We start from the raw sequence: 17,089 nt of genomic DNA, 5'->3' as shown, positions 1-17,089 counted from the left end.
CTTCATTTATTTCCTTTGCTAAAAGGTATGAGAAAACGTCATCAATATCATCCATCTCATTTCGTTTCCATATCTTTCCATTATGGATGTAATTGATAGAAATCTCATGATTTCCTTCAGATTTAAGATGCTTTATATTGTCGTTAGATTCACAATTTTCTTCGTCCAAAATATTTTCTGTTATTTTGGGAGTATCATGCTTTTCACATTCCTTACATTTTCTAGGAAGTTTATCCTTTGAACCAATAGGTCTACCGCGCTTTAAACGTGTTCCTGATTCACGTGTATCAACTGCCGTTCCACCATTTTGTGGTATTTCAATACGAGCAGGAGTATTTGCAGCGGGTATATGTGATTTAGTTACCATTTTGGTATCAACAAATGCATCAGGTAGCTGATTTGCTATATTTTGTAAATGCATGATACGTCGAACTTTTAGTTCTGACTGTTTCGTAGGAGGATCAAGGTGTAATAACGATGGTACACTCCATTTGATCTCTTTTCCTACTTGTTTATTGTCTCCCCCTAGAGTTGGGAATTCTTTCTCATTGAAATGACAATCGGCAAATCGTGCCGTTAACACATCACCAGTTTGTGGTTCTAGGTATCTTATTATTGATGGAGAATCATAGCCAATATATATTCTCAACCGTCTTTGCGTTCCCATATTTGTACGTTGTGGTGGTGCTATTGGAATATAAACCGCACAACCAAAGATTTTTAGATGAGAGATATTTGGTTCTTTTCCAAATGCTAACTGTAATGGGAAATATCTATGGTATGCACTTGGTCTTATCCGAATTAGTGCTTCTGCATGCAAAATAGCATGTCCCCATACAGAGGTTGGGAGTTTTGATCTCATGATCAATGGCCTTGCAATTAGTTGCAGCCGTTTAATTAATGATTCTGCCAAACCATTTTGTGTATGAACATGAGCAACAGAATGCTCTACTTCAATCCCTGATACCATACAATAATCATTAAAAGTTTGGGATGTGAATTCACCAGCGTTATCTAATCTAACTCTTTTAATTGGATAATCTGAGAACTGTGCTCTTAATTTGATTATCTGAGTTAGAAATCTCGCAAATGCCATATTTCGAGATGATAACAAACAAACATGTGACCATTTACTCGATGCATCGATTAATACCATAAAGTAGTAGAATGGTCCACACGGTGGATGTATTGGTCCACAAATATCACCTTGGATTCTTTCCAAAAACTTTGGTGATTCTTTGTCAACTTTGGTTGGTGATGGTCTTATGATTAATTTCCCAAGAGCACACGCATCACATGTCATTTTATTACTTTAGTTTATATCTTGGGTTTTTATTGAATGACCATGTGAGCTTTCAATGATTTTTCGCATCATTGTAGTGCCTGGGTGACCAAGACGATCATGCCATAATGTAACATCTTCTGGATTTCTTTTGATCACAAGATGTGATTCTATAGCATCAATATAAGTGTGATGCAATCCAGAAGGAAGTTCTGGAAATTTTTCCAGTACAAGGCCTTTGCCTGATTTTTCAGAAGTTATATATAAATACTTCTTTCCATTCTCAGTTGCAGAGTCAGTGTTATACCCTTGACGGTATATATCTTTGAAACTCAACAAATTTCTTTTAGAATTTGGAGAATATAAGGCATTATCTATGGAAAACTTTGTTCCATTAGGCAACATAAAGTTTGCCTTGCCAATTCCTTCGATCAGGTCTGTAGGACCTGATATTGTGTTTACAGTCATTTTTACTGACTTTAAAGTAGAGAAATATCTCTTATCCTTCAGTATAGTGTGCGTTGTGCCACTATCTGGTATGCAAACTTCTCTACCCATTTGTTTAGTTGTTGTTCCATTTGCTTTCTTATCCTTTTCTGTAACACACAGTTAATATTAATAAAGAAAATAAACTTTCATAAGTAAACATATTATGCATCAATAACAAGTACACAATAATTATACATTAGATATTTTGAAATACAATATTATTTTGAAAGTGAAATACATAATATTTTATGGCATCACTAGGCATTATTAAGCTTGATCATTACAAGCACTTCAATTATTTTGATGAGTGGTTTCGTCGAAATCTCCCATAAAGTCAGAGGATTCGAGGTATGTCGATGTTGTACCCACAAGGTGTTCATTGAGATTTACTTCCTTTGCCTTGCCTTTAATAGATTCTTGGTACAATTGGCATAGATGCCGAAGAGTTCGACATACTTGAGACCAGTGTCCCTTCGATCCACATTTGTAACAGACGTTCTCATTTTTATGAGTAGGGTTTTCTTGGGTTTCTTTCCTTTTTACCCGATCAGATCGATTCCATGTGTTGGATCCCCTTCCTCTTGGGTTGTTACTCCTTTCATGGTTGCGGTTAAATCGATAACCACGACCACGACCAAAACGACGATTGTGACCACGGCCACGACCACGCCCACGATAGGAATAATTTCCTTTTTCCGGATTTTTTATATCCGTTGCATTTACCTCAGGAAATGCTTTGGTTCCCGTGGGTCGGGCATTGTGGTTTTTGATGAGGAGTTCATTATTTCTCTCCGCTATCATAAGCGCCACAACGAGTTCAGAGAACCTCGTATACCCACAATTTCTATATTGTTCTTGTAGAACATAATGATTTTTGTGGAACGTTTGGTAAGTTTTCTCGAGCATTTCTGCTTCCGAGACAGGCTTACCGCAATAATCTAATTGCGCCGCTATTCTCAATATAGCGGAATTGTACGTTTCCACTTTTTCAAAATCTTGAAATCGTAGATTTTTCCACTCATCAAGTGCATGGGGGAGAGTAATTTTTCTTTGGTTATCAAACCTCTCCTTCAGAGCTTTCCAAAGATCTAAGGGATCTTTGGTTCTCGCATAATCATGCGTAAGGTTTTCATCTAGATGCCTTCTCAGAAATATCACGGCCTTAGCCTTTCCATGAGAGGTTGATATATTGCCATCTTTTATTTTTCCGAGTATTTCCTCGGAATCTAGATGAAGCTCCATGTTTGTAACCCATGCCGTGTAGTTTGTCCCAGTTACTTCCAATGCCGGAAACTGAAGTTTCTCGATTTTTGCCATTTGTATTTCTAAAGCACATAAATAAAAATTATTAGAATATTATTAATATTAAAAGGAACCGTTTACATTAATAATGCAAGCAATTACAAGGAGAAGCGATGTAAAGAAAATTAAACTGATATTCATCTTAAATTCACTCGGAGTAAATTCTCCAACGAATAAACCATAAATAGAAACACAAATAAAAATGGCACATAAAAACAAAAGTGCGCGAATCATCTTTCTTGAAATGAAAAATCGGAGGAGAGCGATTTGAAATTTTTGAGAGAAGATGAAATGTTTTGGATGATGAAATGAAGTGAAAATGAGTTGTATTTATAGATAAAAATAACTGTTCATGACCGTTGGAGAAAGAGGAAATTTTTGAAAAATTTTCTTTGTGACCGTTGGGGTTAAATCGAGTGCACCAAAAATTAGTCTGAAAATATCGTATTGAACAGTCAATCAAATCTATAAAATTTCATAAAAGTAAAAAATTATGACAATGAAATATTTATGTTATGACAACAAATCATGCGACGGCTCAGCCGATCAATGCAGAGTAATAAATAAATTATACGGCGGCTCGGCCGACCAATTAATAATAAACAGAATATAAGGCGGCTCGGCCGACCAATAAATAATAAACAGTATATAAGGCGGCTCGGCCGACTAATAAATAAATTAAATTACTAGTAAATAATATAGGCGGTATTCCGGCCATTATAACATGATATAAATAATAGTAGAGGCGGTATACCGACCATTATAACAGGGTATAAATGATACAAATAAATTTTACCGAATCGGAGAGTGATCGTGCTGATAACGTGTTATAAAAAGAACTGGTATTTTATTGTATCGTAGGAATTTAAATAAGAGCGAAATTTTATACCCGTAGAATTTTTAACACTGATATAGAAAGAAAGAATTTGTTATTATAGAGAGAGAAGAGACTGAGGTGTGTTATAAACGATCGAAACGATCGTATATACAGAAATTAAAAAGTAGGATTTACTGTGTAAATAGTGACAGTAGACTCCATGTTTGTTTACAAACTCAACAATTGAGGTGCTGCCATGTTTGACGTTCTTAACAAACTTCTTTTTTTCTTTCTCAAATTTAATTATTGAACTTCTTTTAGTGCTTGACCAAAAAAAAAAAAAAAAAAACTTCTTTTAGTGAGAACAAAATGCTTCTAAAATTAATCATTAAAATACACAAGGAGACATGAAACATCAAATCACGAACGTCTCTGTTCTCCACTATACCTTCAGCATCAACATTTATTAAGTATGGTAGACTCAGTACATATATCTTTATTCTGTAGGCACCGAAGACCCAAGAAAAAACCCTACAAGAAATGTTTATTTTTGTTGTTAACAAACCTACAAGTAATGTAGTATTATATAACTACTGAATCACTTGCTGATGATAACATTGTGATTCACCAAACAAATACACATACAGAGCATCACTATATATAATTTATATCGATATGTCGATACCTTTCTCGAGTTTTCTTATATTCTTTGCCATCATCACAAGCTTCCTCGCAACTCTAACGACATCGGCCTCACGACCACTTCTTCATCCAGATGAGTGTATGAGAAGAAAGAATGGCCATTTTCTAGACAATTCTTATAAAATCACAGTTAAAATCAGTATAAATTCATATGATCAATGTTTAATTTTACTTTTGTTATTATATTAATGCAGTGAAGGCGCTTAAGGAGATAGCCACTACACTTGGTATCAAGGGATTGGACCTCAAATCAGAAGATCCTTGCTCTAGGAGCAGTCTAAAGTTTGATTTCGATCAGACTGATGGTGGGGACACCGCCATTAATTGTCAATGTGACAACATGATATGTCATATTACCGACTTGTTAGTGTTATTCTTCTCTCTAATCGTTTGATCGGTTTTTTCACATCTTTTCTTTTATATATGTTTCTGTTGCATTTGAGAAAAAATACAGATCTCTCAAGACCATGGATCTTCCTGGGAAACTTCCTCCTCAGTTAGTCAAGCTTCGATATCTCCGGTCAATGTAAGTTAGAAATTTTAGCAAACATAGCACCAAAACAAGTTTTACTTCTAAAACGAGCCATTTATAGAATATTTTTGTAACAGCATAAATATAATATCAAAATGATTGATTTTTTTTTTTGTGAACAAAATGTAAGATCTATGAAACTGTAACTGGAAGCTTAAACACTTTATGGTTTCCATTTTTAATAATCAATAAAAATCAAAACCGTATAATCAAAATAAATCGAATGGTAAAGTTGATTTCACTTACAAATAAAATAATATTAAATTTTGAAAATTATTATCTATAGATTAAGAACAACCTAATATATATACTACTCCAACTTTTTCAAAATAATACATACTATTTTAAGACTCACGTCTTGCGCACGATAATTATTTTAAATACACATTATTTTACGTATTATTATCTGTTTAACATTTAAAAAAAAAAAAATAAATCAATAAATATATATTGAATAATTGAAAAACTATTAACTGTTACATGTATAATTAAATTGACACATATAAATTAAAGAAATCACTTTTGTTTATTTACAATCATTTTGTGGTAAATACATCTAAATAATTATTTTCCCTATTTTGTATGTAATTAAATTTAAATAATATTAACATATATATAGTATATTTAATATGACTTCTATTAAATGAAACTTCCTAATCATATGATTTTATGCTCATTTGTATTTTTAACAAATTTTTAAACCATTAATAACAAAACTTTTAGTGTGGGATTTTTAATATTTTTAATAATTTATAATCTTTCTTGAAAAATCAATGCAAATTTTAAAATTAAAATATTAAATTCTCAATTTCAGAAATTTAAAACCGTTGATCACAAAATTTTCAGTGTGAAAATTTTAACATTTTTTCGTAATTTATAGTCGTTTTCTAAAAATTAAAATATAACATATACGAAAATCTAAATTTCAATTATATGGCTAATATTTTTGTTTAATTTATTTTAATAATATAACATTTAAAAAATCATTGATGATATGTAAATTGTTTTTAAATCTTTATTATTAAAATCACTAATTGACAAATATATATAATCTATTCACTTTTGGTAATTCCATAGCTTTTATTTAAGAAAAGAATGAAAAAATTAATTGTAGATTGTTAACTAATTTATGATTAGTTTAATGAGAAGTATATAATATATGTTTAGTGGACCAACATATTTTTCTAGAGACTTTAAGAAGCGTTCTAGTGATGACACATGTCATATATAAAATGTATAATGTTTCTCTTTTAATATATAGGGGATTTTAGGAAAACATATTTCAAAAAGATATATTTTGTACATTTTAATTCATTTTATTAGGTAATAGTGGTAAATTTTATGTTTTGAAGAAATCTATTGTGTCTAATAAATTTTGATTGGCTAAAATTTAATAAAAATAGTTAATAACAAAAATAATATATTAAAAACAAAAAAACAAAATTAATATATTTATAATTAAAATTTAATATGTTTCTTTATATGTTTGAAAAGTCATACTTTCCTAAATATATACTCATTCTTTTTTATAAAAAATGTCAATTTAAAATTTTAACACATATTAAAAATGATTAAAATGCATTTATGTTTCATAAATTACACCTATTTGATAATATTTGCGATAAATAAATATATCAATAATATTAGAGCAGTTTACAATTAATGTTAAAACTGAAAATAAATATAATTTACATTGAAATTTTAAAATAACAACAAAAAATGTTAAAATCACATTTCTAAGAAGCAGAGGAAATATTATTTGGAAATGGAGAAGAAATATTTATATAGTGGTTTTTGTTCTTGGTAGAAACTTGTGCCGTAATTACCTTTCGGGTTCAATCCCGATGGAGTGGGCTTCAATGCCATACCTCACAAACATGTCAGCTCTCTCTCTCTCTTTTTGTTCCTTTTCCAGCTTTGAAAACTTTCTCTTCATGATTCGCGAGTTAACTATGACTTTTCACGCAGTTCCCTCTCCGCGAATAATTTGTCTGGGCCTTTACCTACTGGTTTACAATACTTCAAGAGTCTGACATTCCTGTACGTCTCATACCTGTAGCCCTCTAGGGGTATGGCTTCTGATCATTAGTCTAATATTACTTTATTGTAATGAATTTTTCAGAGGGGTTGAAGCCAACCAGTTCTCTGGTCCTATTCCTGATGAGCTTGGTAACTTGACCAACCTAATAGGATTGTAAGACTCTCTTTGCATCTTAACCATCGTCCAAAACCAAAAGAATCTATTCTAGTATTGTATTGAAATATTTTAGTATTTAGCTGTAATCTATTCTGAAAACTGGATTTTGCAGGGAACTTGCGTCCAATCAATTTACAGGAAGACTTCCTAGCAGTCTAGCTAGACTGGTAAACCTTGAGAAATTGTAAGTTGTCGCTACACTTAGAAGGTAAATTGAAACTTTGGAAATTAATGTTCTTATATTTGGACCTAGATTTCATTGTAAGTTACAATTTGTAACCTCTTGGTTAGAGCTTTTGCTTTGTGACTTTTCCGTGATCTGCAAGAAAGTGAATTAGCTGTTTGTTTACACTATGCAGTAGGATAAGTGACAATAACTTCAGTGGAATCATCCCAGAATATATTGGCAACTGGTCTCGGCTTCAAAGGCTGTAAGCTTTTTCCTCATTACCAACTGTAGTTTCTTTTAAAGTTTGTGTTTCAATATAACTTGTGTCGAATATGTTCAACAGAGATCTACAAGCAAGTGGACTGAAAGGACCTATTCCTGACGCAGTGGCCCGCCTAGAAAATCTTACTAACCTGTAATTAACTAAAAATTAATTGATCATTTCAAGTACCATTGAAATACATATCCTGACCTCTAATACTCATTTTCAGGATTATTAGTGATATGACCGGGATAAACTCCTTTCCTAATATATCTAGCAAAGTCATCAAAAACCTGTATGTGTTTTCCAGTGAAGCTTGATTTTATTTGAGGATATGAAACTAAAGTCTCCGTCCCTGTTTCAGGATATTGAGGAATGTGAGTATGTCTGGTCCAATTCCTTCTTACATCTGGAGTAAGACGGACTTACGAACTCTGTAAGTTTGTATTTGGTGAAATCTGAGATATTTGCTTTGGATTCATGACATTGTACTTTTATGTGCGTAAAGTTACTGGACTACATCAGTTCTAGCTGCACACACATATAGATTATCTTGGACTCATGGGTAACATCAATAAATATCTTAGAGAAAAGAAAATGTAGCTTTTTTTGAGAGTAACATGCAAGTATGACAAGATCACTAATGACGAGTTGGTGTTGTGGTTACAATTTTTAGATCATTTAGAAGAGATTTAAGAGTACACAAGTTCAAGTCGTGTTAGGAGTAGTCTATTCTCTTTAGAAAGTAGTCGTAAATTACATATTTGAGTCTCACTCTACTACCATCATTTATGTTTCTTTATGTTCTTATGCTTGTAGCGCTTTGATGAATTTTCCTTGTAGTCCGAATGTTTGAGGTTTTAACGAAGTTGTGTTATAAAAGATAAAAGATATGCTATACTTAGGAATAATTGCTGATTCCATAAATTTGTATATGAAAACACAGACATCCGTCCAGAAGTAATTATTTATTTAGTACACGTTTGTTGCAGTGATTTATCATTTAACAAGTTGACTGGTGATGTAAATGGAGTAAGGGCACCATACTATACGTAAGTACTATAATATGAGATTGAGAATGATAAAGAGACATTATCACAGTATCTTCTTTGACATGTTCTTTCAGCTATTTGACTGGAAATAGGCTCTCTGGAGACATTGTATTTGATGGTTTTCTCAATAGCAAATCTAATATGTACGTTTAACCATCTTGACATTTTACCCCCCAAAAAAATGCACGTGTAACCTTTTCCGTTCTCTATCACTTGTGCTATTTTTCGTCATGTTAACTAATCTTTTTGGTGATTTTTTTATTTTGGCAATCTCTCACAGTGATCTCTCGTACAACAATTTCTCATGGTCGTCTGGCTGCCAGGAAAAGATGTACGAACATGAAATCAGTAACAGCAATATTAATTAACTTATTTACTTAGCTCTATGTTTATAACCTGCTGATCATGTTGAAGTTTTTTATTTTCACTTTTTGTTGAATCAGTAACATTAATACATACCGGAGTTCATATTTGAAGAACAACTTGTAAGTACGGTAACTAGGCATGGGTGCAAGCCGGGTACTTGGTCTTTTTCCCTATTCTCTATTTGACTTGCCTTGTGCGAGTATTAGAATTTTTGGCTTGTACTTAGTAATCAAGTACTTGCATATATTTTTAATACTTGCAAATTATTTGGTAATACTTAATACTTGTTTATTTAGGTTTAAAACTTTAAAACTAAATGTACCAAAACTGATAAGTACAATTAAACATGGAATCTTATTTTTCCATATACTTGTTACTTTATTCAATCAATTCAAGTAATTTGATTTAGTGAGTGTATATAACCCATTCAAAATAAGTACTTATAATATAAAATACCTGAAGAATAATATTTTTAATTTTTATTACAATGTCAGAAGTAAAACAAGTATTTTAATAGGTCATATATATACTTTTAGAACCAATAACAACTAATAAAACAACTAATGGATCGAGTATTAGAAAAAAATCGTAATACTTGATACTTGACTTGTATTTGCAAGTAGTAAGATTTGCGGATTTGCTACTTGATTTAACAACGTCAAGTACTTGCTTTTTCAAGCCGGGTAGCAAATATATCAATGTCCAGCTCTAACGCTAACCTCTATGTTGAAACAGTAACCTGCTGTTTATCTTGCAACTATCAAATCTAAAACATAGGAATCTCATGCTTTAGAAAACAGCAATAGTAATAGGCTTTGATTTTTTTATAAGCCGCCAGTCCCTACTAACTTTGTGGCCTGAAGCACATTGAAATAATGTGGCCTCATAATTTAACTATCAAATGATTATATACTATAACTTTTTAATTACAACTTAATTATCTTTATATTTTTAAATATTTAGGTTGTTTTTATTCAAAGATGAGCCAATAATTTAACACGAGAATAATAGAAATAATGTTTATTTGAAATTTAATGTAATTTTATAATTATCACAGTAAAAAATTAATAACTGTAAAAATGATATAAAGCTAGAAAATCATAAATTAAATTCAGTGAGAAAATATTAAAATATGGTTTAAATAGATAAATTTATAAGAGAATAAATTATTAAAAATGAAAAAAAATCTAAAAAAAAATAAGTTAAGTAAAAGTAAATAACTCTATAAATTAATATATTTTCCCTGCAGCTAAACAACCATTGGACTAATAATGTGACAACTATGTTATTTTATTAATTTATAAAGTTATTAATTTACAATAATTATTAAAATATCGTAGTACCATTATTAATAAAATCGTTTGGAACATATTGTGCCGATGAGTTGCCTAACAATTTGGTAGTCTTTTCATACAGAACTGGGCTTCTTCCATGTGCTGGTCCTATCAACTGCACAAGCTGTGAGTACACAGTATATGATCCTGTCTTAACTTTTCTCTAAATCACATATGAAGCTGATACTTCTCTTTCCTGTTAATTATCTCTTTCTGTTGACGTTGGTAGTCGTTATGGACTGTATTTGTAGATCGGCGGTTTCTACATATAAATTGTGGTGGAGACAGCATAGTTACTACAAACTCTTCATATAAAATCACATATGAAGCTGATAATAACATTACCAAAGCCGCAACAAATCAGCACATCAAAAATTGGGGAATCAGTAATACTGGTGACTTTATGGATGATGATATTAATGATGACGCATACACCATTTCAACTACTAGTATGACACCACTTGGAGATTCTCATGGTCTTTATAAGACCGCACGTCGATCTGCTCTCTCTCTTGCTTATTATGCATTTTGCTTGGAAAATGGAGACTACAATGTGAGCCTCCATTTTATGGAGATTCAGTTTTCAGAACCACACGGTCGTCTGGGCAGACGCATATTTGATGTCTATGTTCAGGTTAAGGATCTGTTTTTACTAAATATTTGTCTACAGTAATCATAGTATGGAAGATTGACATTCATTTCCTTTTCCTCTTGTTAGGGTAAACTGTTCTTGAGTGATTTTAACATCAAAGAGGAGGCTAAAGGGAATCTGAAGCCTGTTATCAAAGAACTGAAAGCTGTTGATGTGACCGATCATATGTTAGAGATCCGGTTGTATTGGGCTGGGAAAGGGACAACAATGATACCCAAAAGAGGAAACTATGGTCCTCTTATCTCTGCAATCTCCTTGTGTCACAGTAAGTAACACTTCTTATTTACTCCATTGTATTTGATTATCTCAAGTCTTTGCTTCACTACAAGAAAACATGCAAATCCCAACGGAAAATTCCATCGGGCTTTCCCGACGAAGTCATCCATCGGGTCTATTTTACCGAGAAAAAAAATATCTGTCGGAAATTTGTGGGGACATCTGTTGGGAACTCTGCCTTGTTTTCTTGTAGTGCTTCAACAACCTTACTCTCGTATATCTTTCAAGGCTTTTTTAACAACAAGTTGTTTCACTCTCAAACTGCCATAACTGGAGAACATTACGCTTTCACCTAACGATAATATTCATCTTTCAAACTTTCAGGCCAGGAGCCACGATGTGGAGGTTCTTAGACAAATAAAAACTACCTTGTTAACAATGTCTTTCTGTATACTGTTTGTAATATGATGAATTATATTTACACATTTGTAGCGGAGAAAATCAAACATCACATTAGATATCCCCTGATTGTGGGGGGAACGGGTGCCTTGGTAACAATTATTCTCTTGGCTTTGGGAATATATGGTCGGAGAAGATGCAGAGCAGACAACAACACAAGAGAACGTGGTATGAATCCATTTGTGGTACATAACTAATTCATTTTAGCATTACTATAATGATTTTCTACTGAACATATGATCTTGTAGATCTGAGAGCACAGGGTTTGCAAACTCTTTGCTTTACATGGAGGCAACTTCAAGCTGCAACAAACGATTTTGATCAAGCCAACAAACTTGGAGAAGGAGGTTTCGGATCCGTATTCAAAGTATAATAAAACAGATGCTAAGTTCTTCTCAAGTATGGATGTTTTTTTTTTGGTTTCTGATATGAGAAACTTAATGCAGGGAGAGCTGTCAGATGGAACAATCATAGCAGTGAAGCAGCTTTCTTCCAAGTCATGCCAAGGAAATCGAGAATTTGTGAATGAAATAGGAATGATCTCAGGTTTGAATCATCCAAACCTTGTCAAGCTTTATGGATGCTGTGTCGAGAAGGAACAATTGCTGCTCGTGTATGAGTACATGGAAAACAACTCACTTGCTCTTGCTTTATCCGGTAAATAAATTAATAGAAATTTTCTAGGATAGACCTAAATTTTTTTTGTCACAAATATATATCTTAAAAATAAAAAAAGACCAAAATAGACTTAAATATTTTTTATCATTTTTTTTTGAGCAACAATTCATTAATAGAAAAAGACCGAAGTTTTACATGACCATAGTTGTAGCTAGAGCTTTCTTAGCAAGAGTGTCAGCAGCGATATTGTCTAAATGAGGAATGAAACAAAAGCAAGAAACAGAGAGATACAAGACAGGTTGTGGATATCCCGGAGGATACCAAAAAGCTCTCTCCCACTCGGATGATTGTCTGAGCTGTCGGATTTGATGAGTAGTTTTCTGTACCTGAAAGAATGTGCTTGTAGTAGCGCTTCCCTTATCGCCATACCCTCTGCCACCAGTGGGGAGGAAACGAAGTGTTCTATTGCAGCTCCTTTGGTCAAGACTTTCCCGGTATGGTCCGAGAAAATCCAAGCCAACCCCGCTTTCTTTTCTGTTTCCTTCCAGGCTGCATCTGTATGAACGGTGATGACTTCGTGGTGTCCTTGTAGCATGGGGGGGGGGGGGGGGGGAAGCTTGGTTGTTGTCCGATATGTTTAGGAGTTACATGTTGCAGTTGTGCAGCTTGCCATTCTCGTGCATCCACTATTGCCTTAGACAGGGTTTCTTTTGCATCAAAGTTTCTCTTCTCAAAAGTCTTGTAGTTCCTTGCAATCTATATGTTCCAGCAAATCCATGGGAATAAGGATCCCAACACCATACCTGATGGTGGTAGGTTAAGAGCTTTCCTTGAAGCCTTAAGTGCTTTTGGGAACTCTGTACTCGCTATTATGCTTGACACATGTTGGATCGGAGACTGGTTCCAGATTTGAATCGCAAACGAGCACGTAAGGAATAGATGGTCCGCTGTTCTCTAGCTCCACAATGGATACAGTTGAGGTTTGTCGCGATAATCCCTCTCGATTCCAAATTATCTCCCAAGGGTAAGGCCTTTTGGACTATTTTCCATAAGAACACTCGCAACTTCGGTGGAATGGGGATCAACCAAATATCTGCCATCCAGTAAAAGTTTGCTTGTTGAGGAGTACCCTCTGCTAGTGTTCTTTTTGCCATCGCTGTATAATAACCGGTTTTCGTTGAGTAGTCTCCATTTCTTGTGCCTAACCAAGAGTGAGCATCTCTGCTCCTCGTCTTGCTTGGCTTAAGCAAGAAAATCTCTTCAGAATGAGAGGGTAATAGTAATTCAACTTTATCCCGATCCCAGTCTCCTGTTATAGGGTTCAGTACCGCTGCAACGTTGAGGCTTTTGGAGCCAGCGTCTGGTGGGCCTATCGGTCTACGTGGTTCCTCTGTCGACAGCCACGGTTCGTCCCACATCATGGTGTCTTCTCCATTCCCTATCGCTTTCCTAGTGTTTTGTAACAATAGGTCTCTACCGCAAAGTATGCTTCTCCATCCATGGGAGCATGAATTCGAAGCAGACACAGATAGGAATGGTTCAATGGCGCAATATTTACCCATCAGTACTTTTGCGAGTAAGCAATCAGGTTTTTTCAGTAAACACCAGCCTTGCTTGGGTAAGAGAGCATCATTGAAGGCTTCAATGTCGCGGAATCCGAGTCCTCCATCAGCCTTTGATTGAGTCAATCTCTCCCATGATACCCAACACATCTTCTTCTTCTCTTGACTCGTATCCCACCAAAATCTCGTGTATGCAGATTGAATCCTCTTTGTAAGACTCTTTGGCAGCTTGAAACACATCATGGAATGTGATGGCATAGCCGAAAGAACCATTTTTAACATGGTTAACTCCCCCCCCCCCCCCACCGCAGAGAGTTGTCGGGTGCTCATGCTTGCGGCTTTTTGATGGATGCGATCAACAATCAATGTAAATAGATCCTTTTTTCTTCTCCCGAAATGTTCAGGTAGCCCTAAGTACTTTCCCACTATGCCTTCCTTAGGGATACCTAAACTCGCCATTACTCTCTCTCGGATATATCGCTCGGAGTCTTGTTGGAGAATGTAATTGACGACTTCGCAGTGTTAATCATCTGGCCTGATGCAGCTTCGTACTTTGTCAGTACCTCCTTTAAGGCGTTTACACTTGTTGGCGTCGTTTTGGTGAAGAACATTGTATCGTCTGCGAAAAAGAGATGATTGATTTTTTGGCTAGCTCTCGCCACCAGCACTCCTGCTAGGGATCCGATACTTTGGGCTTTAGTACACAGACCGGATAATACCTCGCTGCAAAGTATAAAGATATATGGAGACAGCGGGTCTCCTTGTCGGATTCCTCGAGACGGGCATATCAGTCCTTGTGCTTCTCCATTGAACAGGATTGAGTACGTCACTGAGGAGATAAGTCGCATAATCCAGCCACATAAACTGTCATGGAACCCAAGTCTACGCATTACTGCTTCAATGAAATTCCACTCGAGTCTATCGTACGCGTTGCTCATGTCTGTTTTTACCGCCATAGAACAGCGTTTTGTAGCTCCGGATCTCTTCAGGAAGTGTAAAGTCTCATGGGTTATCATGATGTTGTCTGTTATCACTCTTCCAGCTACAAATGCTGATTGGTTTTCGGCAATGATGAAATCGAGCACCGGCTGGAGTCTTCGTGTGATTACTTTGGAGATAATTTTGTAATAAACGTTGCACAAAGCTAACGGTCTGTAATCTGCAACCGTTTTTGGAGCCAAGATCTTTGGTATGAGGCGCAGATGTGTGTGGTTGATGTTCGCAGGAAGGGCTCCGAGCCCAGACGGGTTCTCGGCCGGTTTCTTCAGGACAAACTGGACGACGGTGGGGCCTGCAATCATCTCGGAGGTTACTGAAATGTTTTATCAAAAAAAGTAAATATACACTTATAGTCCTAGGGTTAATTAATCTAGACATTAGAGTTTAGGGTTTAAGGTCTAAAGTTTAGGGTTAGGATTTAGAGTTGAAGAGTGGGGTTTTGGGGATATGATTTCAAATTTTAAAAAATAAAAAAAAATGTAAAATTTTCAAAATAAAAAATGTTATTTTGGTCATTTTAGTTTTTGAGATCTATTTTACAAAAACTTAAAAATGTCTATTCGAGACCTAGAAATTAATTTATTTTTATTTTTATTAATAAATTAAAATTCATTCAGCGTTCCTTTACGTCTTGAGCCTAATTCAAGTGTGCATATCTCTTCCATATATGTTATCACATGTCCCATTTCCAGGAAAGAGCACAACAAAGTTAGAATGGGCAATGAGACAAAAAATCTGTGTAGGAATCGCAAGAGGGCTTGCATTCCTCCACGAAGGATCTATAGTCAGGATGGTTCATCGTGACATTAAAACAACAAATGTGCTTCTAGATGCTGACCTAAACGCAAAGATATCTGACTTTGGATTGGCTAGGCTCCACGAAGAAGAACACACTCACATTAGCACCAAGATTGCAGGAACCATGTAAGTTAGTATATTATAAAACAAAAACTGCACCATAGCCAAATAAATATATCTTAGTCTTTATTCTTGTTACAATGCAGCGGATACATGGCTCCAGAGTATGCATTATGGGGTCAACTAACAGAGAAAGCAGACGTGTATAGCTTCGGGGTTGTGGCCATCGAAATTGTTAGTGGCAAGAGTAATACTAAACACAAGGGAAGTGCTGATCACGTCTCTCTTATCAATTGGGTAACCTTGGAGATTGTTTTTCATTTAATATCCGTATGCTTGTGTTATACGTTTACTTAGACCACTTTTGTGAATCTCAGGCATTGATGCTGCAACAGACAGGGGACATAATGGATATTGTAGATCCAGTGCTTGAAGGTGATTTCAACAGCAAAGAAGCAGTGAGGATGATCAAAGTTGCTCTCGTTTGCACACATTCATCTCCTTCTTTAAGGCCTACAATGTCTGAGGCTGTACAAATGCTCGAAGGAGAGATTGAAGTAACACAAGTTATGTCAGATCCTGGTTTATATGGACATAACTGGAGCATCTCGAAGCTGAGGGACGCTGATACACATGCTAGCTCGAGCACATCTGGTGTGACCGATCAAACAGCATCGACAATGAAGTCCTCTGTTTCCGGTAGTGATCTCTACCCATTGTACCCCGAATCTGTGATTCTGAACTCCACAGTGGAGTTGCCTTCCTCGTCGATGTGATATCAAAAGATGTGCACGAGTCCTTAAGAGGAAGCAATGGTCTGTGAAGTAATCTTATAGCTACCTAGTCATATCATTAAAGTTGTCTGAAATCTTATTACTAGGTTAATTTACATATATCTAAAAACACATCTCTAGTGCTTTTTGAATCAAACTCTCTTTCCTATAACTTTCCTAAAATCATTTACATATTCTAAGAAGATTCGCTGCACAAATTGAAAATATTTTACTTTCTTTCTTTTATACAAAAAGGAAGCTTTTTAGTTTCATAATATTTTTTAAATGAAACTTTTGGAACTATATATACACACATAAAGGGATAAAAGAAATGGGTCATTCATGAACCTTCACCTGTTCATCGCTGCCAAATTGTACAATAATTCAAATATTAAATAGCTTTGGTCTTATGTGTATCGCGACTTTCTACTAGCGACGACCAAGAAGA

At 34.7% G+C, this 17,089-nt stretch overlaps 1 protein-coding gene across 2 annotated transcripts; it reads left to right on the top strand.

Annotated features, from left to right (window-relative positions):
• Positions 1-4,392: 4,392 nt before the first annotated feature.
• Positions 4,393-16,841, top strand: LOC106427602 (probable LRR receptor-like serine/threonine-protein kinase At1g29720). 2 transcript variants are annotated; one of them, XM_013868318.3, is made up of 25 exons: positions 4,394-4,671; positions 4,787-4,955; positions 5,047-5,118; positions 6,932-7,003; positions 7,093-7,164; positions 7,247-7,318; positions 7,434-7,505; positions 7,681-7,752; positions 7,834-7,905; positions 7,982-8,047; positions 8,117-8,188; positions 8,745-8,804; positions 8,879-8,947; positions 9,085-9,135; positions 9,248-9,289; positions 10,587-10,630; positions 10,756-11,138; positions 11,223-11,421; positions 11,757-11,777; positions 11,865-11,999; positions 12,080-12,198; positions 12,278-12,488; positions 15,703-15,934; positions 16,015-16,165; positions 16,246-16,841. In XM_013868318.3, exons 1-25 carry the CDS (start codon positions 4,566-4,568, stop codon positions 16,642-16,644), a joined length of 3,033 nt encoding a protein of 1,010 aa, XP_013723772.2. In that variant the 5' UTR covers positions 4,394-4,565; the 3' UTR covers positions 16,645-16,841. The 2 variants fall into 2 exon arrangements, with proteins under 2 accessions (XP_048606236.1, XP_013723772.2); XM_048750279.1 differs by lacking the exon at positions 11,757-11,777 and having other exon boundaries at positions 4,393-4,671.
• Positions 16,842-17,089: the final 248 nt, after the last annotated feature.

Source organism: Brassica napus, chromosome C3 (genome assembly GCF_020379485.1).
Source record: "Brassica napus cultivar Da-Ae chromosome C3, Da-Ae, whole genome shotgun sequence".
Classification (NCBI taxonomy): Eukaryota; Viridiplantae; Streptophyta; class Magnoliopsida; order Brassicales; family Brassicaceae; genus Brassica; species Brassica napus.
Note: the sequence above shows the minus strand (reverse complement) of the source record. Positions and strands in the feature narration are given on the sequence as shown.